We start from the raw sequence: 25,092 nt of genomic DNA, 5'->3' as shown, positions 1-25,092 counted from the left end.
GCAGGAAATCTGCAATGAAACATTCTTGTTTATTCATTTATGCTGAAAATTGTAGTTTTTTTCAGCGCGAACCGTGACGGTTGACTGTATTATCCATTATTCTATACGTTATATTTTCATGACTATTTTATACTGTTATATTAATTATATAAAAATTTATTATTTGTAATAATTGTTCAATACATTTTGTTTTTATCTTTGAAAATTTCGTTCTTTTCATTAAACGCTTAATTTGGAGGCTCGCGTTTGCTTCCTCTCTATTTTTCCTTCCCGTTCAAATATAAGTAATTAATATCGCGAATAGTTGATCCATGCTTGCGTTTTAGAGAAACGCCATTATCCGGGTCTGCAGCGCAAATTCTCCGGTTCCTTCCCACAGGGCATCTGTCTCCGTTGATGACGCGTCGCTGACTCCAGGGCAAGAGTTTACATACGGCAAGTGTTATTGGGCAGGGGTTTGGTTACACCTGGACGACCAGGGTCGGTGCTTATTGGTGCACACAGAAAAGCGCAATCCTCTCTTCATGAAAAGAACCAATCGGGACAAGTAAACAACTAGCAAAAAGGAAGGAAAAAACAACAACATCTGCGTCACATTTTTGGGCGCTACTTAAAAACTGAAGGGTCAGAGTTATACTGAGTTACTGCGACATGGTGGTCGTAACAGATAAGGTCGGACATAGCGCACGCGTCTGCACAGGCGTGTGGCTGCGCGGTGCGCTGCTCTGGATCCTCTCCTCTCGTGTCGGTAAGCTTCACTTTTACTGACGTTTGGGTTGTTTCAGTGTAGTAAAAACTTCAGGTGCATTGCAATGTAAAATAGACAAAATTATCAGATCACTCCACTATATTCTGGAAATACACTTTCTTATGTACCCGTGATATGGCTTTCAGTCATTTTTAGTTTAGCAATTTGGAGTAATGGGATGGGAAAATATCTATTCAGTTGTATATACGTCACTTTTTGAAACGTTATAAAACAGTCAAATCAACGAGTTATCACAATAGCCCATAAAAGTCTTGACGGTGGTCCTCAGGGTAATGGCACTTACATACATTGGACCACCTTTAGCTTTGATTACAGAACGCATTCGCTGTGGCATCGTTTCCACAAGCTTCTGCAATGTCACATTTATTTCTGTCCAGAGTTGCATTAATTTTTCCCCAAGATCTTGTATTGATGATGGGAGATTTGGACCATTGGGCAAAGTCTTCTCCAACACATCCCAAAGTTTCTCAATGGAGTTCAGGTCTGGACTCTGTGGTGCCCAATCCATGTGTGAAAATGATGTCTCATGCTCGCTGAACTGCTCTTTCACAATTTGAGCCCGATGAATCCTGGCATTGTTATCTTGGAATATGCCCGTGCCATCAGGGAAGAAAAAATCCATTGATGGAATAACCTGGTTGTTCAGTATATTCAGGTAGTCAGCTGACCTCATTCTTTGAGCACATAACATTGCTGAACCAAGACCTGACCAACTGCAGCAACCCCAGATCATAGCACTGCCCCCACAGGCTTGTACGGTAGGCACTAGGCATGATGGGTACATCACTTCAGCCGCCTCTCTTCTTACCCTGATGCTCCCATCTCTCTGGAACAGGGTCAATCTGGACTCATCAAACCACATGACCTTCTTCCATTACTCCAGAGTCCAATATTTATGCTCTGTAGCAAATTGTAGCCGTTTTTGCCAGTTAGGCTCACTGACAGGTGGTTTTCTTAAAGCTACACAGCTGTTATTCCCAATCCCTTGAGTTCCCTTCACATTGTGTGTGTGGAAATGCTATTACTTTCACTAATATTCAGTATCATATCCCTGAGTTCTACTTTTGTTTTTCTATGATTTGATTTCAACATGTTTAAGTGATCGCCAATCACGATCATTCAAAGATTTTTTTCTGACCACATTCCTTCCTCGATGATGATGTTTCTCCACTGTCCTTCCACTTTTTAATAATGTGTTGGACAGTTCTTAACCCGATTTTAGTAGTTTCAGCAAACTCCTTAGATGTTTTCTCTGCTTGATGCATTCCAATAATGTGACCCTTCTGAAACAGATTAACATCTTTTCCATGACATGGTTGTTTAACAAATGAGAAGCTACTCACAGCATCGGTTAGTGTTAAATAATTTGTCGCCAGCTGAAACATAATCACCCATGCAGTAATTATCCAATGGGAGGCTCTTACCTATTTGCTTAGTTAAATCCAGGTGGTGACGTTTTTTTTGGCCAGGAAGTGTATGTATATATACACAGCTACCGAAGTAGGAGGGGCGAAGCCAAAGACAAAGAAAAAATGGGGAAAAACAAGGTCATACACAAAATGTCGTACAAATTTCTAGTTGTACACGCTCAGACTTCTCTCAGCATCCATCATGGGTAGTCTATGCTGAGAGCTCCTCTTTGTGTTCCACTAAGCCTAGTGCCAAACTGTCCTTTTGTCTTGCTTTTTTCACGAGGCATTTGTGTGAGAATAAAACAGCTTTGTCATTGTTAGTAGTGCTGCTTGGTTAGCATAACCATGTACTGTAAAATGTTCTGATAAACTTGCAGCTTCTCTTCATAGTTTTCATAATCAACAAACATGAATTTAATGTGAATTTGTTATGTTGCCTTCACAAGGGACAAAACATAAATGAGACTGAAACATAATCTGAATTTGTGGGCTGTAAATGAGTGTGTGCATGTGCTTCTCTAGTGTCATACCACGTGACCGTACCTGAGGAGCAAGTGGTGGCGGTCCGGGGCAGTTCAGTGGTTCTGGGCTGCGAGTTCACCCCTGACCCTGAGGCTGCCCCTAACTTCCCTGACCTGGTGGTCAACTGGCAACGGGTGGAAGACTCCCAAGTGGTCCACAGCTTCTATTATGGGCAGGACCAGCTGGAGCGTCAGGGTAGAGCTTACTGGAACCGCACGGCTCTGTTTATTTCAGAGCTCGGAAGGGGCAACGCGTCGCTCCAGATTGGGCCCGTGGACCCGGGGGATGTGGGACGCTATTTCTGCGTTGTCAGCACAAAGGATGGAACAGATCGGGCGGAGCTCCAGCTGAATTACGCAGGTACTCCGTAGTCCTTTCATCCTGGCAATATCCAGCCATTAGCATCCAGACGTGCCTTTAAACTCCGTCCAGTGACCGCTGCTGAGTCAAAATGGTGTTACAGTGAAGATTTGTAGTCTTTGTAATTGTACAAATGCAGAGTTATCGCTGTGCATGTGTCACAACATACACAGGATTCATGACCATTCTTGAGTCACAACTTCAGCAGGTTTCATGGTGTAGTGTTTCATTATGATACCTGACTGTTTTCTCTCTTTTGTGGAGCTTTCTACACGGAGCCCCAGTTGAGCATCGACGTCAACTCCTCCAGCATGACGGTTCGCTACAAAGCAGAAGGCTTCCCCAAGCCAGAGGTACGCTGGGTGGGTGCGCAAGGGGAGGACCTCCAGCACCATGAGGAGCTCTCCTGTAGGGAAGCAGGGCTTTGCCACTTGACGAGCAGCTACATGGCTGAGACCCACTCCCTCAATGTCACCTTTATGCTAAAGAACCAACTTCTGAAACAGGACCTGAAGAGGCCCGTGAACGTCAGTTATACTGGTGAGAATGGTTGGCTGTTTGCCTCAGATCAAAATTCACTGCTGGATGTTTCAGAGAAGGAAGTAAGGTTTCTCATTGTTCACAAGGTTTCTTAGTCCAACTGCTACTCCTAGCATTGCCTTTCTCATTAAGAGCTCATTAAGCTCATTAAGGTCTTAGAACTTTGATTAGTTTGTTTGTTTTTGACCCTCTGATGTAACAGGCTGTGACAGGAATTAAAATAACACTATACACAAAGAACTATACATAAACTCTGTATCAATTACAACGATTGTTCAGGACCCCAGACATTGCAGTATAGAATCTCAGAGGAAAGAATCAGTGCTTTCATTTATCCCATGGTCACTCTGGTGGGATGATATTAGTCAAAGCACACCACAACATTGTTACCACCCTAGATTACTTTGGCTTGTTTGTGCTGGCACTCACCCTAGAGTATGTCAGTGTGTATAACACATTACAAACTTTAAATCCTCATGAATTATGTCTCACACCACAGTAAGTATGAGTACTTGTTGTATTGTATCTTCACATATTACGTATTCCATATCCTTCAAACGTGCTAACCACTGAGAACTGATTTTGGGTTTTTTTGCAAACGTTGCAAACATTGATAAAGATCAATGGAAAGCTACTACAGGTTCACCCCAGAAGGACGTCTGTCCAGCTGTTCTGCTGGATGGGTACAGGGAGCAGAAAATCCAGACTGTCCAGCCTAAAACCAGACATCTTGTCACCATACAGCTGCTTTACCTTCCTCTCCCTCTTCCCACAATGAAAAGGGTTTCATTTCATTCCTCCTTATCCCAGACACTCCCAAGGCCTACTAATTACAGGAAAACTTCTCCTTAACTATACACTGAACCAGATGAGAATTTTGCCTGTGCCAGAGGACTAAAAGGACCTAACAGATATATTCAGTAAGGGCAAAGCCACTAACCCACCACAGCATCATCCTTATGATTGTGCCATTTCTGTGGCGGAAGGAGGCATACCTCCCCGAATTCATCCATACCCTTTGTCCATAACAGAGAACCAAGCCATGGAGGACTACATAGCCAAGGCATTAGCATAAGGACACATACAACCATCTAAATCCCCAGGAGGATTTTTTTTTTCCATTTTAATGACATATCGAGGACATAATCACATGGTTCCTTGATGACAATTTGGTTTACTCCACCCTACTCCTTCTACTGATTGTTATCCAAAATAGTATGCCATATGCAGTACGTGACCGAAATGTATTTTTGAAACAAGCATCTGCATATAGAATGATTTTAAAGACCCAAAGGAAATAAACAGTCCCTTTTTAGGCCATTTTCACTGAAACACTGCATTTTAAAATGCTACAGATGTCACAGTTTGTCCCTTCCAGCTTCCATGGTCCATGTTTTCCATGTCTTGTGTATTTTAGTTCTATTTCGTTTTCTCCACCCCTCGTTTGTTATTCCACAACTGTCCCGCATTCTAGGAAGGGAAGCTGGGAGGAATTAACTGTGACAACAGACCCAAACACTGAACTCTCAAACTCATCCTCTAAGTCAACTGGATCTGCAGTTTACTAACCATGTAACAAGCACTACCACACAGCATTCTCCAACCAGCACTGCGTTACCACCAAATTATAAAATAAATATGATTATTAAACAATGCAAAAACAACAGTAGGACATTAGGACAATGAAACTAAAACTCAACATAAATTATAATGTGTTATCAGGCCCTAAACAGAGGGTATCTCCTTACTGTCAGAGATACAAAGCAGAGACAGGTCCTACCCAAGTACAGGCTTAGTGAGCTCAGTCTAGCTGTAGAAAAGGACAGACACAGAAAGACCTGGCTGCCCAAAGAATGTGTGACACGACAAGTGAGTCTGAGACAGGTCTTTCTTTTTTACTGTGAAAACTTTAAGGATATACAAAAAGCTCTCAACAAAATTAGAGAATCTACCAACTTGAAAATTGCCCGACATAATAAATGACAAATGCTTCTAGGAGTAGAACGCACAGCAAGCCTGTTGCTGAGCAGCCACATGCCAGCAGCACTCGCGAGCTGTCAATTGGGGGACCCAACCCCCCCCCCTTCCCCCACCCACATTCCTACTTGCGTTATTCTTGTACTCATGTAATTACACATCCCTGCTTACATACATCTGATTTTTCAAATAATGTGATCTTGTTTTAACATCCTGTTAAAGCCTTAATAACCTGTTAGCTCCCATATGGTTATTACTATTGTTGTTGTTGTTGTTGTTACCCAGGTAATTACTTAATTACTTCAGTGCTTATTTCTCAGAAACAAAGAGATGAGAAATGTAACTTGGCAAATTATGCAGCTGTTAGGTATTGGGGATGAGCTTTCTTAGGTCTTATACGTGAGTGCTTTCTCTAACCTGGCCCCCTTCTCTCTTTGTGTTCTAGATGGGAATGGCTCCTTTCATTTCCTCGTTAAAGTAACTGCAACACTTGCTGTGTTTTGCACTGTGCTGTGCATTGCTGTACTTGTAGCTTGCTGGCAGCACTGCAGGAAGTAGTAGACTGACAGAATTCTAATGAGCTGCAGGCCTACACGGGCCAGAAAAACCTAAAACTCCACAGACACCAAAAATGAGTGGCATGTACATAATAGCAGCGTTGATGTAGTGAAACAGGAAACACGAAACCATCTGAAAAGATGACCCTGCCCCACCCTATCGGAAGCCACAGAAATCAAGCTGACAGCAAGAGTACTGGAGCTACTTGCTACAGGGTTGTTGACGCAGATATTTTATGGCGCTGATATTTTATGTTGCATTAATTTTAGTTTTAGGGTTATGGTTATGGTTAGGATAGCATTTTAGGGTTAGAGTTAGAGTTAGGGTTAGGATTAGGGTAAACGCCATTTAGATGCTACGTTCTAGCTTCAGGTCAGTTTCTGTATGCATATCTATTGCAGCAGTGGGCTGGAGCAGGTAAATGAGGTGTGGAGTGAGTGCAAGATCTGTGTACTGATTGGCTGAATTACTACCATGAGCTGTTTAATATGCTGGATATGCTGAGGGCATGCGGACAGCCATGCGGATGATGACCAGTTTCAAATCACAACAGCTGGCTTTAACATGGAACCATGGAACCAGCCATAGAAATGAAATAACTTCAGCCTATTCTATATACCTCAGTTCAGTTATTTCCAATTACAGCATATTCCATTAACTTCAGTTAAATTATAGACTTTACTTCAATGCAAAAATGGGTAGGCATGGTAATTCAAGGAGTGATTTGACAGTTAGGTCCCTTTATTAAAACAAGGTACTAATTAACCATTTTTTAAAACAATAGATGTCACAATTAATCTTTGCCAGTTGACTACTGATATTCCTACAAGCAAATAATGTCATTAAAATGTTTATTTAATTGTGAAAACATTACACATAAAGGCTTTTAAAAATTAGGTTGTTAAAATATTTTTATAAAAAAACACTAGTGGCCCATTAGAAATGGGGTTTGAGAACATTTTGTAGAACAATATATTTTTCTAAATCATGTAATATCTGTTTTTAGAAATTTTGAAATTGATTCTGAATGTTAAGTGATGAATAAGTTTGCCTAAGAGTATGTTGAGTATGTTGTGAAATTTAGTCACAATTTCACAAAATGTGGTTAGACACCACTAAAATGAAACATTCCTGTTGAGTTGCCATTTTAATGAATGTGTATAAAAAAAATAGAGTAAATGTATCAAAAAATCATATTTTTGCCTTCGGTGTACCTGACTATATAGTTGGTTTGGTAGTTGGCCCGTGGGCCCGCCCTGTTCAAGTCCAAGTGTGGTTTATTCGTCACATACATAGTCATACACAGTATAACTCGCAGTGAAAGGGTGGGGAGTGCTCTGTCCAAACTGAGGAAAAGAAACAGGGGTGCGTAGAGAAATATAGATGTTCTCTACATGTGAAATATATATATGCAAAGAGAAATATATATATTCTATGTATGTACAATATATGTATATTATGATTATATGCACAAAGTACAATGTATATGGTTGTGTATATATGTACACAATCTACAGAATGTACAGATCCATTTTGTATAATAACATATCTACAGTTGTTGTGTAACAAGGTAATTGAATATATATATATATATATATATATATATATATATATATATATATATATATATATATATACAGTTATCTTACATGGTGGTGGTGGTCCCCACCATGTACATTGTACATTGTGTATATCATAATATACATATATTGTACATACATTGTTAATATATTTTGTACATAGAATATATATATTTCTCTTTGCATATATATATATATTTCACATATAGAGAACATCTATATTTCTCTACGCACCCATTTTCTTTTCCTCAGTTTGGACAGAGCACTCCCCACCCTTTCACTGCGAGTTATACTGTGTATGACTATGAATGGAATTTTTTAAGGCTCCTTTCCTGTATTCTTAGAGCTCACTCTCCCCACTGGCTAGCCAGGGAGAGTACTGCCTGTAACATTTATTCTCCTGCTATGCCTCGAATGCAGTGGTATGCAAGTCTTTTTATATTATCTTTTTTTTTTTGGTCCGACAGTAGCAAGTCCCAACGTCCGTTTACTGGTTCTTTTAACAACATGTATTTGCTTCTGTGTTGTTGTATTAGGATATCAGGCAGGTTACGATGCAACGCCTCACTGAGTGTTTTTCTCTTTTGGCTCTTTATATTTTGTGGTGAACAGATGCATTTTCTACTCTGTAGAGGCAGTTAAAACCCATCATCCAGAAGGCACCACCACGAAACAGGAGAGTCTTCTGAACCTTTAGCCTCAGGTTAAGAACTCTAAGTTGATGTCAGTCTTTTGTTGATTCCCAGCAATGGGCTGCTCAGACATGACAATAACGTCCAACAGCTAGTTAGATGCATTCTTTTTAGAAAGTAGGTATCTAGGTAGGGTTTTCTGTCCTCATTTTCGCTGAAAACATCATATAAGAACATGATAGATAAATGAGAGCAATTATAAAGATCAAATGAAAGCAATCGTGTGGTTAGGGTGCTCAGGATATTTAGTGCAATTTGTGACCCATGAAAAGGGCACTGCTTTGAACAAATACAACCAATCCAGCCTGTTCGTTTTTAACTGAGCCAATGGCATGACGACACATCAGCAAACCATCAAGCCTTAAGAGAGGGACAGCATAGATAATGTCAAACATCTGACCGTGTGTGAGGTGGTGCACAAGCGCTGAAGGTGCGCGTTAAAGCACCGGGTCCTTTGTGAATTTCGCAAAATATGAAGAAAAATAAATGCACTCAAAGCCATGATGATAATGTGGTATTAAGTTTAGGTACCTGCAACTGTATAAATGTAAACTTTCAGTTCAGCAAAATTCAAACCCATGGGAATGATCATTTCTGCTCTGCAGGCCCTGAACAAGGCACCTTTCTTATTCCAGCCAAAAGAACATGTCTTATTATTTTGTGCCATATACGCAATTCAAAACTGTCTTGTGTCTATTTGGGAGTTTCATAAACGCAAAACCGCCAGATTCCCGTTGTCCCGCCGGAGGAGGGCCGGGCGCCTCCTTGACCAGGCCGCTCCTCTGGGTCAGATGTCGATGATGACAAAGACCTCTGCCTTTTCACCGGCGTGGATCTGCATGGCTGAATACGTGATGGCCTTCACTTCAGTGCCCTGGCCAAGAGACGATACGCGGGGTTTGTTCATGCTCACTTGCAGCATACTGACTCAGTGGAGCTCAGGTCTAAATTCTTTAGGTAAAACAAAAGTGATTTTTACGTATTAAAATGATGTAAATGCGTAATCTGAATGGGCAGAGGCTTAAGTGGATGTTAGGGTTAACTATTTCAATAAGTCACAGTAGATGTGTGGGGATTTTTTATAATATACTCCATTTTATCAGACAGTATATAAACACTGACATGACTACCTTTCCATTTATGGAATTTAGCTGATGCATTTATTCAAAGCCACTTACAATTATGGCCGAGTACAACTTGAGTAATTGAGGATTAAGGGCCTTCCTTGCTCAGGGACCCAACAAAACAAAACTTCACTGAGGGGTTAATGACTGGCTTGACCAGAGACAGTATAATCAGAGGGACGGTAACATTTATGCAAAGGTCTCACAGCCTCCAATGTATTGGGCTCTGGAACAAACAGTAACTTACCTGTGGATGCTTGGACAGACTGAACTCTTCTCCCCAGCTGAAGAGGGGACCAGGAGAGGGGAGAAGAGGAGAGGGGGAGTTTGAGAGTCAGCGTGATAGTATGTCTGAACCAGCAGAACAGAAATTACACTGCTGACAAAGAACTATTCTTGACCAAACAGACCACACCAGATTGACCAGACTTGCCTAGTAAAACCTATGCTGACAAGGAGGCCTTAGTTACACCCACTGATGTTTCCACATCTGCTACAAGAACAGTAACAGTTATACAAAAACCTAGTTTGAATTTGTTTTTCAGGAGTACGTTGAGCTGCTTCTTTTCAGATGGACATGACTGTGACTCTGATAATAATAATAATGTGACTTCTAATAAATCCTTTTATGCTTTATTGTTTATCCAATCTCAACATCCAGTTTTATAATATCATTTGTAATATAATGATATATATCATATTTATCTCATCCTGTTTATGCTCTATGCACACCAATTCTCTTTTATGTAAAAACAAACATACCTTGCCTGCAATGCTTTAGCAAGCTTAAGAGGTCATCTGGTAATGTAACAATATGACACAGGTGTGTGTGAAAGGTTATTTATCCAGAGTGGCGTATCTGTGTATCGGGATGACAGTATGTGTGCTCTCTGGGAACTGAACCTATGAATTTGGTGTTGCTGACAACTTGCTCTGCTTTAGGTGATGTACTGATGCACAGCATGGCACAGACACATCAGGCAAATGACATGAGCAATAATCTTACCCCACCGAGCGAATCCTGAAGTGTGTCCGATCCAAGTGCAAAACCTTCACCTCCTAGAGGGAAGATGTTATATACACATCTAAATAAAACAATATTCTTTTAAAACTTAAATAAGAAGATATTATATATACATATAGATAAAAATACAATATTATTACACTTAAGATGTTATGTGTAATCCTCTGTTAAAGGCATCCGGTGTTCTGAACCAAGCACAGGCAGACCAAGGGGGATAGGCTTACTCAGTCATGGGTCATTCAGTCATATGAATTCAACATGCTGCATTACATTAAATGCCCAGAGCCAAAACATATTCCACTGTTTTCTTTGTTTAATTCCCTGTATGTGTTTTCTGAGGCATAACACATATTGAAAGTTTTCTGACTACAAGTAGTTTGTCACATTATTCTCTTTTGCCCTTTTACGGTGTCTAATGAATTGATTAGTGATAACTGAAAAACTAAAATGTAAAACAAAGTGTGAGTAAAATACCCTGGGAATGAAGAACACGTCGGCACTGAACTTAAAGAGCCAGTCATCCAGAAAATGAAATAGCAGTGATTCCAGATCGTCCCCTTTTAGAACCAGTGGAGAGACACAGAAGAATTACTGTAATATGCCAATATTTACTTTATTAAACTCTGCTGTGCTATAAATGTTCTCTGATTCTCTGATGACTGCTGTTGCTGGTGTGTGTGTGTGTGTGTGAATGTGTGTGTGTATATATATATATATATATATATATATATATATATATATATATATATATATATATATATATATATATATAGCTCAGAGTTCATAGAAGGAGCCCATGGAACCTTCAGGATTTGAAGTGTGTTTGTGTGGAAGAACGGGCCAAAATCACACCTGAGCAATGCATGCGACTAGTTACTCCATACAGGAGGCGTCTTGAAGCTGCCGTCACCAACAAAGGCTTTTGTACAAAGTAGTCAACAAATTTCAGTAAGCGTGTTCAATACTTTTTCCCTGCGTCATTTGTCATTATTACACATAATTTATGGACATCTATGGTTTGATTTCTTTGCATGTGTGGATTGGATGGGTTGTTACGGACATCTGGTGAGAATTTCATGTCAATAGCACCTTTAAAAATATATTTACTTAGAAGATTGGTGACAGGTTCAATACTTATTTCACCCGCTGTGTGTATGTATGTATATGTGTGTGTGTGTGTGTGTGTGTGTGTGTGTGTGTGTGTGTGTGTGTGTGTGTGTGTGTGTGTGTGTGTGTGTGTGTGTGTGTGTGTGTGTGTGTAATGACTCTGGAATTCTGTACTCTCTGCATAATCCCATCCATGGTATTATCTAACCTTCCACACTAAGACACACTCATGGAGTTTTCATACATCCTGCTCTTCCCTCCCAGTTCTGTGAAGCAGAATCATAGTAACTCACTCTCCTGTCATTAAAGAGAAAGAAACAGACACTAGAGAACCTATGCCATGTTTCCCACCTTCAGATTCTACTTCTATGGTATCGATGGGTTCTACAGTCTCTGTGTCTGTCATATAGCCAAACATGGCCATAGCGCACTGTTCAAAGGCCTCTTCCAGAGAGTCTCCCCAACTGTGCAGCCTGAAAACAAATACACACATGCACCCACACAAACGCACATGCACGCACACACACACACACACACACACACACACACACACACACACACACACACACACACACACACACACACACACACACACACACACACACGCATATGCACGCACAAGCATATAAACCTCAAATGTTATTCTACAACAACCTGAACTGAGTAAACAGAGGTATGAAATTCCTGTTTCCTATATTACACAAATGCTATCACAGTTTCTGCTCAGTATAAACTAAAATCATGGGAGGAAAAGTCTTAAGAGCTCTTTACAGCCCATCAAACATTCACCTTCATCAACAAATCTGGGCAGAGACATCCAACAGATTCAAATGTGCCAAAAGTAAAATCACGTGCAGCCTATCAGGCTCTAACGATTAGAACGCTGCAGAGAGGGTATATCTGCTCTATGTTATTGGAGTGTGTGGTATCACCACATCAAGAACCGAAGCTCTGAGGTCTTCGCACAGAAGGATGCAGATGCCTGAGTCTGGGAAGGGGTTTGTGAAATACTGGAATTTAAATTATTCTACTGGAAGATCATCTCAGAGTGGAGAAGATACATTTGGTGAAAACAGCAGCATTGGATCAGAAGCAACTTCTACTGTTATCTGGCACAAAGTCCCACTTTGGGATTGTTTTGCTGCTTCAGGGCCTAATCATCTACCAGTTCTAAAACCGAACTTGAAATCTCTTCCACACCTGAGACTGCTTGATGAGAATGTGTCTGTAGGAAAGATTAACCCGGTCAACAGGACAATTATCCCAAACGAATCACCAAGGCATCACCAAGGAACTAGCCCAAGTCTAGATCCGAATCCCTTCACAAGGCAGTGGGAGAGATATGGAATACTGCACTGGCATGCGTTTGCAGAGACACATGTAAATATTCGTCGTTTTTATAGAGACGTTTTTCTGCAGAGGAATCATTTTTTTTAACAGAAAAGTTAATTTTCCTCTTTAATAAATTACTGATAAATTACTGATAAGTCAAATTTGCCTTTTTGTCATATTAAATAACATTTATTTATTAGTGTATTTTATTTATCATTTATTTATTTGTTTGTTTACCTGAAGATCAAATATTGATGTGTCAACATATGTAGGGAAAGTAAAACAAGTTATGGGCTGTATTTCCTTTTGTCCATCTGTAGATTAATCCAGGTCAGTTCAATTAAAGTTCAGTTACCAACCGCGAGTCTCAGATTTGTCAGTCTTATGTTGTTTGGGCTGTTTGTACGTTGTTACGTTGTTTGGGCTTGGATTAAACCCTTGTTATTACACACTCACCTCATGGTTCATTTAGGACAATTACAGATTTTGTTTGTCTAATTTGCTATACCCAAACCTGTAGGTGTGTTGTTTATTAGTCTGTGCCATTAAATAAATAATTACTGGCAACCAGTGAAACCAAAACACCAATTTATCTTATAGTTAAACTGCAGAATTACATTAACTTTGGGCCAGTACCAAAGATGTTCATTCATTCATTAAACTTACACTAAACCTACACTTCCATTGTACTTCACACCTCAGAGTGTGCATCACTACTGCAACTCTGATTTAGAACTAAACAACCTGTGTGTTTTCATAGACCAGATCCCACATCTCGTACCAGACATTGAGCATGAACCATTACACAGGCTGACTCCTAATTTTCCTACTAGCTGTTATAGTTTACTGGTGGTACTCACTGGACATCTGCTGTGTGGTCCAGATCTGGAACAGAAAATTACACATTAAAAAAAAATGTTTAAAAAAATGTTCTTTCATACTGATCCCCATTATAAACATCACACATGGATGGTCCAGCTTTGCAGTATTTCATGAGTCAGTGGAATTTCTGTAATTCTCGCTGGTTTTAAAGTGAGATTGGTTTGTAGGTAAAGTTAATAGGCTTTTAGACAGAGTTACTGCTTTACAGTGATTTGTAATGTACCCTGGTTTTATTCCATAGCCTTCCTGACATATGCAATATGGCCAAACACCTGTCCATCACATCTATATGAGCTTGGTGGATGTCCCATTCCAACACCATGAGCATTAATTAGTAGACCAAACTGTATTGTCGGCACTGTGCGTGTTCCCCTGGCATCCTCCAAGCCAAGAGATAATTTGCCTATCCAATTCCCATTTTATTGTGTCACACATCACTTCAGAGGCTGGGTATACACTGTTGTTGAGTGTGACTGTAGTTTGACAGCTATTCTTGACACACAGCAATCTCAGGCATGTGTGCAGTTGCTCATCCTTGGAAACCCATTTCATGAAGCACCCAACAGTCTCATGCTCTCACTTTACTACCTTATATATGTTAGATTTCACTCTTAGGCAAAGGCACAAACTTTGTAGTACCCTACACCTTGTGTACTGTGATCTGAATACTGTTCTATGACAATAATTAACAAGGGCCAGATTTTTGGATTCAAGGTCCAGAGATCAGCACAATAATAGTTATGAAATACATCACTTCCTGTAACTCTGTTGGCAACGGTGCTCCCATGGAGTGGGTGGAGGAGGCGCAGCCACCCTGAAACCAGTCACCACCCACTGTAATTATACACTGTAATTTAGTTAGTGTCTCCTGTATCTGGGGTTATAGTTAGTTCTGTGTATTTGTTTTGTGTCGCCTGTATCTGAGGTTACGTTTACAGTTCTGTGTATTTGGTTAGTGTCGCCTGGATGATATTTGTAAACATTATAAATGATGATATCTGATGTGAACATTATTTGACATTCTCATGAAATCAGCCAAGGGTTTAAACAGAATGCTCTTTATTATCCACTATAATTGAGTGTCTTAACTGGCGGAACTCGCGGTAGCATTGCGCATGGCCCCATCTGTGCGTCATATGTGCGCCAGCTAGCCACGGGGATACGTGCACGCATTCGGTCGGTAAATTACTCATTTAATGACACTGACTAAATAGAGGTTATGAGGCTCCGTCAGTTGGTTTTTTTGTAAACAACAAAAGGTTTTCCACTTACACTCATATTTCTTGGTGATGGCCGGATATTTGGATTTAGTTGCTTTTTGAGCTTCTGTGAGGTCAAGCTCGCGATCATTCATGGTTCTAAGTGGACCTGTTATTCAGAGCTCACGAGCCTGTTCAACTCTTCCGCAAAGGACGGAACGTAAAGTGAAGACGTTCATACTCAACTTAATAGCTATTTTTCAAAATAAATGTTCTTGGATGTACAAAATAAAATAATAACACTAAAATAGTCACCATACATTTGATTTGATTTTACATTTTTATTTTTATTTTACACTAACATTCTTAGAAAGTCTCTCACTGTTAAAAGTTAAATATGTAAGAGCGCTGTGAAAATCTGTTACAGTACCAAATTACCATTCGTCGCCCCACAGAGTAGCATCGACAGACGCTATCGAACGTGTGGCTTCGTTAACAAGTGCACAAACTGAACTATCTTCAGAAATTGACCAAGTAAAATATCATTTGTGTAAGTTCCAAACTGCAGTGTAAATGGTGCATACAGACTATGTACCATACTAAGTTTATGAGTTAAAATACAGTTGCAGGTTGTATGTGTTGTGGATCCAATTTAACTGAATTACAGAAGAACTGAAAAAGTGATTATTTTCTCCAATTTGGTGTCTTTATAGACCCTGCTTTGTGCCCTGGTGTGCAGTTATGTTGGAACAGGCAGGGGGCATCCCCAAACTGTTCCCATAAGGGTTGGTACACTACTAGTCTGGCACACTATTAATCTGGCTTGACACCCAGCAGCTGGGATAGAGCTGTATAAGCCCAGTGACCCAGTCACTCAGCATAGGGTCTTTGCTAAAGTTTTGAGCCAAGCTCCTAGCCGGTAACTTTCGGTATCCAGGTCTGTGAGCCCTCGTGCCACGTCTCTCTTCTGCTTGTCCAGGGTGTCTGTGTTTTTACACGTCCCCTTCCCTCTTCAGCTTTCCCCTCTTGAGTCTGCATCTTTCCCGAGACTCCCCTTAGCCACTAAACTCCCTCCCTGTTTCCTGTTTTTGTTTGGGAAGTTTCCGTTTGGTTTTCTCCATTGTATCGGAGCTGCCATGCTTCCTGTGGCATCCTACATTTCCCTTTTTTGTGTAAACAGTTGATTAAACAAAAGGTTGTACCCCTGGAGGTACATTTTGTAGTTTCCAGATTTATTTTTCTTTCAGTTCCTGGTACTTTTCCAGCTTCTCTTATTTCTCTTATTTGTTCTTTGATGTTTCATACCTGGAGCTGCTTCCATATCTACTACCACTGCTGTTTTCTGCATCTTGTCCACTGTCAAAGTGTCTGCCAGAACCAGAACCATCTGGAGGTCCCACAGGAGCTCATCCTTGCTGTGCTTTACCACTCTCCATGGTTCCTCCCATTGGACTTCAGGGTCCTGCTCATGTGTCTAGCATATGTTCCTGTATATGATCAATAACACTTGCTTGTGTCTTTCACTATATTTTCCTGCCAGCATCATGCATCAAGAGTTTTTACTTATTTTATTTGAACAATGAGGCTAAAATGTCAGGCTGTCTACTTTCTAACATTCTAAAAAAACATTCTCCTTGCAGATCCTGTAAATGCCTTTGTTAGGGAAAATATCGAGTTTAATTTCCTATTCATACTACACAAGGTCCCAGGAACATATATTTTTATATTCTTTTATTTTACGAAGTAATTTTTTGTATTCGAACTTTTATTTTGAAATATCCTACTTACAACCGGAAAGTAAGGTCGCCGTTGCTATTGTGATTAGGTTTTTTTGTGATTAGCTAATATGATTAAGTCAATTCAAATATACAAAAATTGAATAGGATTTAACTTTATTTAACTACATAATCCGGGGGCCAATTAGTTCATGACCAAGCCGTAGGTCTTCCGAAAACCATAAGATACAGTAACGTGACGCTGGAAGCGGATGTGCGAAGCACGCACGGGCATGTGTGTGTTAAGGTTAGTTGTTATTTTCAATATTCGTCTTTTTTAAACGTTTGATCTGAATGTGGCAGATGATCTAGACCACAGATTCGCAGTAAGTGATTAGTGAAAATTATACATGCAAACTGTTTTGCATATCAGTGACATTTCTAACGGTTCCCGGAATACGGGGAAAGTCTGAACACTTGAAGAGATTTAAGTGCAAGTTAATTAAAATATTAAAAATGCAATAGAGGTTTATTGCATTCAATTATGTAGCCTAATTTTAAAGATAACTATGTCATTAAAAAACAGAAAGTCTTCAATAATCTACAGAATTGTGACTGTAGATGTGCGAAGCATGCATGGGATCATGCCCGTTAAGGTTAGTTATTATTTTCGATATTCGTCTTCATTAACTTTTTTTTAACGTTTTAAGTGACTGTGGCAGATGATCTAGACCCACAGATCTATTCTGTAGGTTGACTAGAGGAAATTATGCACGCCAACTGTTGAGCGTAACAGCTTCCTGAATGCCGGAAAAGTCGAGCCGCTTGTATCCGCGAAACAAAGCGCATTAAGAATAACGTGATCTGCGCTGCATGAATCCCATTACAGCCCTCTCGCTCTCAGCCACACAACTGCGATAGAGACGCGTGCAGAGATTTACGCCGGGCTCGAGCTCTGGCTCGGGCACAAGTCAGAACTTTCCCCACGCGCAGTAGCTCAAAAGTGAGTTACCTGCCTGCTGTCGGTCCATGAGCTTGGCAACCTCTTATGCACGTGGTAACTCAAAGTATATGCAGTAATGAATGAATAGCCTAATGAAACATGCACATCTATGTATTGCAATTAACATTGAGATTAAAAGTTAATTGTTCCCAATGCAAATGATTACGGAGAAACTAAATGTTAGGGGTCTCGCTAACCTAAACTAAATGTTAGGGGTCGCCTGATTCCTCTATGTATTCAGTTTCGGTCTGTTTTATCCTGTGAGAGTGAGATGGAAAGGAGATGGTAAATTTGCTGTTTTCTCCTCACTAGTCAGCAGAAAATAATATTTTATTAAATATTTGAGTGTGTGTAATGGTTCATTGTAATGAGTGATTAGTCTTACTGCATGCATCTGAATATATGTATTTATCAGAATACAATATTTTTACACCTCGAATAATAAAATGTGAGCATTCTGGAATTTCTTCCTTACTAGGTTAAAATTCAGCTTGTTGAGCAGTAAATCTCTGAGAAAGCAGACTGGTTACATAAAAACCTATGCTGTACACTACTATAAATCATTATTCTGAGTTTAATTTTTAATTAAAACTTAGTCAGATGCACATATTACATTCTTCATGCATTAAACATTCACCCAATCTTGTTTATGGTGCTGGTTGGAGGATAAGCGAGGTAAAGGTTAGGGTTAGGGTTAGTAAGGGTTAGGGTGAGTAAAGGTTAGGATTAGTGAAGGTTACGGTTAGTAAAGGGTAGGGTTAGGGTGAGTAAAGGTTAGTAAAGGTTAGGGTTAGTAAAGGTTAGTAAAGGTTAGGGTTAGTAAAGGTTAGGGATAGGGTTAGTAAAGGATAGGGTTAGGGTGAATAAAGGTAGGGTGAGTAAAGGTTAGGGTTAGTAAAGGTTAGGTTTAGGGTTAGTAAAGGTTAGGGTTAGGGTGAGTAAAGGTTATGGTTAGTGAAGGTTACGGTTAGTAAAGGGTAGGGTTAGGGTGAGTAAAGTTTAAGGTTAGGGTTAGTAAAGGTTAGGGTTAGGGTTAGTAAAGGTTAGGTTTAGGGTTTGTAAAGGTTAGGGTTGATAAGGGTTAGGGTGAGTAAAGGTAGGGTGAGTAAAGGTTAGGGTTAGTGAAGGTTACGGTTAGGGTTAGTAAAGGTTAGTAAAGGTTAGGGTTAGTAAAGGTTAGGGTTAGTAAAGGTAGGGTGAGTAAAGGTTAGGGTTGGTGAAGGTTACAGTTAGTAAAGGGTAGGGTTAGAATGAGTAAAGGTTAGGGTTAGTTAGGGTTAAGGTGAGTCATGCTTAGGGTTAGGGTGAGTAAAGGTTATGGTTAGTAAGGGTAGTGTTAGGGTGAGTAAAGGTTAGGGTGAGTAAAGGTAGGCTTAGGGTGAGTAAAGGTTATGGTTAGGGTTAGTAAAGTTTAGTGTGAGTAAAGGTAGGGTTAGGGTGAGTAAAGATGGTTAGGGTGAGTAAAGGTTAGGGTTAGTGCTAGTGAAGGTTAGTGTTAAGGTTAGTAAAGGTAGGGTTAGTAAAGATAGGGTTAGGGTTAGTAAAGACAGGGTTAGCAAAGGTAGGGTTAGGCTGAGAAAAGATTAGGCATATGGTTAGTAAAGGTAGTGTTCGGATTAATAAAGGCTAGGGTTAGTAAAGGTTAAGGTGAGTAAAGGTTATGGTTAGGGTGAGTAAAGGTAGGGTTAAGGTGAGTAAAGGTAGGGTTAGGGTTAGTAAAGTTAGGGTTAGTAAAGGTTAGGGTGAGTAAAGGTTATGGTTAGGGTTAGTAAAGGTAGGGTTAGGGTTAGTAAAGGTTAGGGTGAGTAAAGTTGAGGACTAGGATGAGTAAAGGGTATGGTTAGGGTTAGTAAAGGAATGGTTAGTAAAGGTTATGGTAAGTAAAGGTAGGGCTAGAGTTAGTAAACACACTAATAAATAGCCTGTAGCCAGTGTGTGTAGAGGCAAATGAGTTGTTTCAGGTAAAGTGGGTATTGAATGTGTTAAGCAGAGTGAAATTGTTTATTATCCTTGCTCAGTTTTGCGTTTTCTTTTATTCTCTATGCTCATCTTGGGAATTTTAAGTATTTCGTATATTATTTAATTTATAGGAATAACAAATGTATAGAGATTCAACTTATGGTTTGCTTTGCTGCATAACAAGAAAAACATGCATCAGAATTATGCTGCCAATCAAAAGTGTGGGCACACCTACATTTTGCTTATTTTCACTGTTTTCTACTTTACAGAAAAATGGTGAAGGCATCAAAAAACACACATGAGATTATGCTGTGTTAATGACATATAAAAATCTAAAATGTGTCACCAACTACAGACCATTTGTCATATCTCAAAAATAAACAGCATAAGACGGCATAACATGAGAGCTAATAAAGTTGCAGCACTGCTGATTAAAGGACAGATGGTAGATCATTCTACCAGCCAGTACTGACTGTAGCAGCTACTGCTGTTTCTGTCTTGGCTTGCGTTGGTTTAGTTGCAGTGCCACCCAGTGGTCATGTTCTTGCCTCCTTCTGTCCCATCATTACTGATACAGACGCAGACTTCACACAGTCCCCTGTCATCTCAATACACAGCAACACGCACATCTTGTCACACACACTTGCTCATAACTGTCTCCACCCCTCCCTGTCGAGGAGGATGGGGTGAGAAGTGCTGTCGTTGAAACGTGTCCCAAACGCGGGCCGGACCTCTCTGACGTCTAACAAACGTCTCCCAAACACAGGCCAGACCTCTCTGACATCTGTATTGGGAATTGTGACCTGTTATTGTTTGTGGATGGTTCCTCACACATGGCTCTTTAAGAGTGGGATCTGCTGTGCGTGAACTTTATGGCCCTGGAGGAGTGTATGTATCCTGAAGCATTTGACATGAGAATAAATGCAGTTTGTCTTTTGCATTATACTTATGCTTCTTTCCTTCTGTGCTTCCAGGTTGGGAAATTTGTTCAGTGTTGAGAGGATTTTATAAATGGATTGACGGGGAGTGTGTCACGATGCAGTTGCACGGTCTTGTCTGGTAGTCATATACGTGAATCAAACCAGCTTTATTTTAAAGCAAACCCACTGTAACACAATATGCAGTCAGTAAGCATGGAGCCTGACCTCAGAACTATGATTAAAAAAGAGGATTTGGATTTGGAGGGGCACCAGTCCTCGTGTGAAACCTTCGATGACTTTTTGAGAACAGCTCTGTGGCCAAAAGCAATCAAGAGAGAAGAGTCTTGTGTGTTCCACGGGACAGATGTGCTCGTGCTGAGGGAGATGGAAGAGTTGAACGGAGCACAACGAGTTTGCCATACTCTCACCTACACGGTGAAGTTTATTCAGTCGTCTGGTGGCCTGGATATAAAAACTGAAGATCCACTGGATCTTGCCGTAAGCAGCACTAACCCAGCCGGTCGCGAGCATATTTGCATGGTGTGCAGAACTGAACATGCCTGCCAAGCAAAGCTCCGGCTACATATGAAGGTCCACGCACGAGAGATCCGGAAGCAGCCTAACAGGTGTGGTAAAGAGCTCAGACAGTCTACGCTCACAGCTGCTCACCGGAAGAACTCCGGCTGTCGGAAGCCGACACAGACACAGGAGAACGATAAGAAGCATACTCAGGAGTCAGAAAAGAGAGATTTCCTCCCTGAGACTGAGCGGCGGACAGAGGCGTCTCTCCATCCCAAGCCAAACGGCGGCCCGGCACGGGGCAAACACGCGTGCGAGCTGTGCGGGGCGGAATACGTCCGCAGACAAAATCTGACATCCCACATGAGGATCCACACGGGCGAGACCCCGTACTGGTGCGGCACGTGCGGAAAGGGCTTCCGACGCAGCGACTGGCTGGCACTTCACGTGGGCACCCACCGAGGAGACAAGAGACGAAAGGAGAAGCTTTGCTTTCCGTGTAATCTCTGCGAAAAGACCTACCAGAGCGCGGAGGGTCTGAGGAACCACACACGCACCCACACGGGGGAGCGGCCATTCCTGTGCCTGATCTGCGGCAGGGCCTTCTACAACACCGGCTGCCTCAAGATCCACCACCTGAACTGCCATTCCGATCACCGGCCGCACGCGTGCCCTGTGTGCGGCCGCAGCTTCAAGCGCCTGGGGACTCTCAACAAGCACACGCGCATCCATACGGGCGAACGGCCCTTCGCCTGCGAACACTGCGGGAAAACGTTTCGCTATAAGTACAGCCAGACTCTGCACAGGAAGCACTGCAGTGAGGGCTAAGTGCATCAGCCACATCGGGTGCAGGCTGGGCTGGACGCCGCTCTAACGCATTCACACGCTGCAGGTTCGAACTTTCCACGTCCTGCTCCATCACTCCTGAGCCTGCAGGTGTGCGGGTGTCGGCTCAGCTACCCCCAGCCCAGCACGCCAGCTACAGGTGTCCCCGTGGCAACCCTGGGGAAGCCCCACACACCTGCAGTGAAGGTCTCTGAAGCACCTCAGGCTTGCCCTTCCGTACACTGTGAATGTTGAATCCTCTTCTTACGTTCTAGCAGATTCAGACAGAACATACAGTGTTTATGTGTATGACATCCAGTAGATAAATGAAACTGCCACATCTCTGAATGGTCTTGACAGCTCTGGGGTGAAGTGTAGGCAGAGACTTACTAACACTTGTTTTTTCTGTTTATTTCTGATTATTCTTCATGTATGGGAACTCTCCTTATTTGTTTACCCTTTTCTGTGTTTGTGTAAAATGTTTCGCTGAAACTTTTCTGTGTCAATATTGTGCTGCAAACGCTTTCTTACACTTAAAGTGCCATTTATATCTTCAGGAACTATTAAAATAAGAGTGATTTTCAGAACAAAAGGTCTAAGAACTACTTCTTAAAGATGTGATTTATATAGTGAAAATTATATTTGGCAATACTTAAGCAAAACGCAGTTTTCAGCATGTGATGTTCAGATAAACTATGAAATTAAATGTTAAAAATATTTTAATTTTCATGTTTGAATTTGTGAAAGTTTATTTGTCAATATGCACACACCATCCACTTAAAAACAAAACACAACCCACAGACATATTTACTGAAACATATATTTACTTACTAGAAAACCCCTGTACAGGTAGACGCCACAGCCCAGACGTTGTGGGGTGTTCATGCCTGTCTTCTCTGTACTATTCATCAGTAGTGTGCTTGTGTGGTGGACCACTCTCAGAGGAAGTGATGCGTGCAAACAAATGCAGAAACACCTCTGTGGTTGAGGGACACATATCAACACCACACCCCCCACCATTCTGGGGTCACAGCTAGGCTGGCAATGGACCACCACTACAGTAATAAGATATCTTGTCACAGGTGGTCAGACTCTGATGATAATAAGAATAATGATGTCATATGAATATAATATCTATTCCATATCAGTGCCACTTCTGCATTGAACAGAGCCTCGCAAATTGATTACGGCAACAGATGCAGTACAGCCCTTACATTTTACCCCCTCAAAGTAAAATATCGGGCGATTTGGTCGCTTACATTTGCGGGTTTCACTCTTTAACTTCCGATAGATGGCGGCAGCGGACCAGAATGTGCGATATAAACGCGTTTCTTTGAGCTGGAGGATTCTGGTGATGTGCAAATACCCTCCGTTCACGAAACTCTGTAACACGTTTGGCAGGTGTCGCACTTCGGTTCTGCATGCCCGGGCGCGAGTCTGAGCAGATAACGAAACATTTGGGCTTCAACTGCCTCGGAAGCTCCAGATTATCTTTAGAATAATAAATTACAGTTAATATTCGGTCGGCGCCTTTGAAAGTGTCCTGATCTTACTGCGAACTTGGACCCCCGGAGACGCAAATGACAATTTATTTGCGGTTTTGTCATCACGCGAAGACTCGCGGCATGATAGGGCTTGTTTCACGTGGAGTGGTGTTAAGATAGTCCGGTGCGCAGCGGTGGGGAGGAGAGAGAGAGAGAGAGAGAGAGAGAGAGAGAGAGAGAGAGAGAGAGAGAGAGAGAGAGAGAGAGAGAGAGAGAGAGAGAGAGAGAGAGAGAGAGAGAGAGAGAGAAGGGCAGCGCGCCGGACACACATCCACCGGCAACCTGGAACGGAGCGCCACGAAAAGTGCTGGTGTCTCCAAAGCCCGTCAGCCCGCCAACTCAGGACGAACCAGCAGGTAACACGGCAGTCCCCCCTCTCTCTTTCTCTCTCTGTCTCTCTCCCACGCCCTCTCTCTCTCCTTCTCTCTCTGTCTCTCTCCCACTCTCTCTCTCGCCCTCTCTCTCTCCTTCTCTCTCTGTCTCTCTACCACTCTCTCTCTCTCCCCCCTCTCTCTGTCTCTCTCTCTCTCTGTCTCTCTCTCTCTCTCTCCCCCTCTCGCCTTCTCCCCCCCCCCTCTCTCTCTCTCCCCCCCTCTCGCCTTCTCTCTCTCCCTCCCTCTCTCTCGGGGTGTGTATTCAGAAGTGTGTTTGAACTGACTGGCTGTGAGGGGAAACACCGTTGCCGAAGTCCTTTAGTTCATGTCAGAGGTCCCGTGAATATCGGTATTAATATCGCTCACAGCTCACGAATAATCATGGTCGGCCCGGACAACAGCGAAGTTTAACGGCCACTGTTACGGTTGGTATCTTTACAATGGCACAGGCTACATGTTTTTTTTTCGGCTTGACTATGAGAGGGAAGATTATTGTGGGTTATTGTGACCGGCCCGTTTCACAGAAAGGCGCGTTTTACCGTCACATCATGCTGTAGTGTTTATTTCTGATGTGTTTGCTGTGTTTATTGGGTAAATGACTCTGGCTCTTTTATTTGGGGGAAGTTGCGACCTGCGCTCGTCAGACGGCTGAGTTGCGTTGACTCTGTACCGGACCCGTTTCTCCGGTTCTCGGGTTCTCCGTCTCTTCAGGTAGGCTCCGGTTCTCCGTCTCCGGTAGCGCCGTGCGCTCTTACTTATTCATGTGCCATCTAAACCGGTTACACTTAAGAGCGCGAGAAACGCAACGGGTTCGTTTTTCGCCCCGTGCCAGGCAATCTAACAACACAAAGTTAAATTATAATATTATCATTTAAATGTTATTGCGACTCCCATATTTTAGTATAATAGAAATATGATAATTTAAAAGTACGAATGTGCTGCAGTCTATTGATAAACGGGTCTAGTTTGTGATCAAACAAGTTATGAGTGTGTAGGCCGTATCGTTTAGGTAACCGGACTAAACCATCCGTTTGCCTAAATAGTCGTGAGTAATCTACGACACAAGTCCTAACATTTTGGTAAAACAGTTTTTGAAAGGTCTGGCGTTTGTCGTCCACAAGAATGAGCGTTGAGCAGTTTACACCACATGCTGGC

At 41.6% G+C, this 25,092-nt stretch overlaps 3 protein-coding genes across 6 annotated transcripts; 2 read left to right on the top strand and 1 right to left on the bottom strand.

Annotated features, from left to right (window-relative positions):
• The first annotated feature begins 400 nt into the window (after positions 1–400).
• Positions 401–6,864, top strand: LOC118242239 (CD276 antigen-like). Its single transcript, XM_035531834.2, has 4 exons — positions 401–748; positions 2,704–3,063; positions 3,328–3,603; positions 6,026–6,864. The coding sequence occupies exons 1-4, from the start codon at positions 652–654 to the stop codon at positions 6,136–6,138; spliced, it is 846 nt and encodes a 281-aa protein (XP_035387727.1). The 5' UTR covers positions 401–651; the 3' UTR covers positions 6,139–6,864.
• On the bottom strand, positions 6,859–15,284 carry zbtb8os (zinc finger and BTB domain containing 8 opposite strand). 2 transcript variants are annotated; one of them, XM_027031770.3, is made up of 7 exons: positions 15,152–15,284; positions 13,858–13,882; positions 12,017–12,138; positions 11,033–11,115; positions 10,541–10,593; positions 9,782–9,818; positions 6,859–9,284 (listed from the first exon to the last, which is right to left on the bottom strand). In XM_027031770.3, the coding sequence occupies exons 1-7, from the start codon at positions 15,231–15,233 to the stop codon at positions 9,198–9,200; spliced, it is 489 nt and encodes a 162-aa protein (XP_026887571.1). In that variant the 5' UTR covers positions 15,234–15,284; the 3' UTR covers positions 6,859–9,197. The 2 variants fall into 2 exon arrangements, with proteins under 2 accessions (XP_026887571.1, XP_081580858.1); XM_081724732.1 differs by having other exon boundaries at positions 9,223–9,361.
• A 1,590-nt stretch (positions 15,285–16,874) lies between these two features.
• On the top strand, positions 16,875–22,748 carry LOC113591308 (uncharacterized). 3 transcript variants are annotated; one of them, XM_027031768.3, is made up of 2 exons: positions 16,875–17,100; positions 20,730–22,748. In XM_027031768.3, the coding sequence occupies exon 2, from the start codon at positions 20,874–20,876 to the stop codon at positions 22,020–22,022; it is 1,149 nt and encodes a 382-aa protein (XP_026887569.2). In that variant the 5' UTR covers positions 16,875–17,100; positions 20,730–20,873; the 3' UTR covers positions 22,023–22,748. The 3 variants fall into 3 exon arrangements, with proteins under 3 accessions (XP_026887569.2, XP_026887570.2, XP_081580180.1); XM_027031769.3 differs by having other exon boundaries at positions 17,095–17,179; XM_081724054.1 differs by lacking the exon at positions 16,875–17,100 and adding an exon at positions 17,195–17,449.
• The last annotated feature ends 2,344 nt before the right edge of the window (positions 22,749–25,092 follow it).

This window comes from Electrophorus electricus, chromosome 12, assembly GCF_041902795.1.
Source record: "Electrophorus electricus isolate QZ-2024a chromosome 12, ASM4190279v1, whole genome shotgun sequence".
In the NCBI taxonomy this organism is placed as follows: domain Eukaryota; kingdom Metazoa; phylum Chordata; class Actinopteri; order Gymnotiformes; family Gymnotidae; genus Electrophorus; species Electrophorus electricus.
The sequence above is the reverse complement of the archived record's forward strand: the minus strand, read 5'-3'. Positions and strand labels throughout refer to the sequence as shown.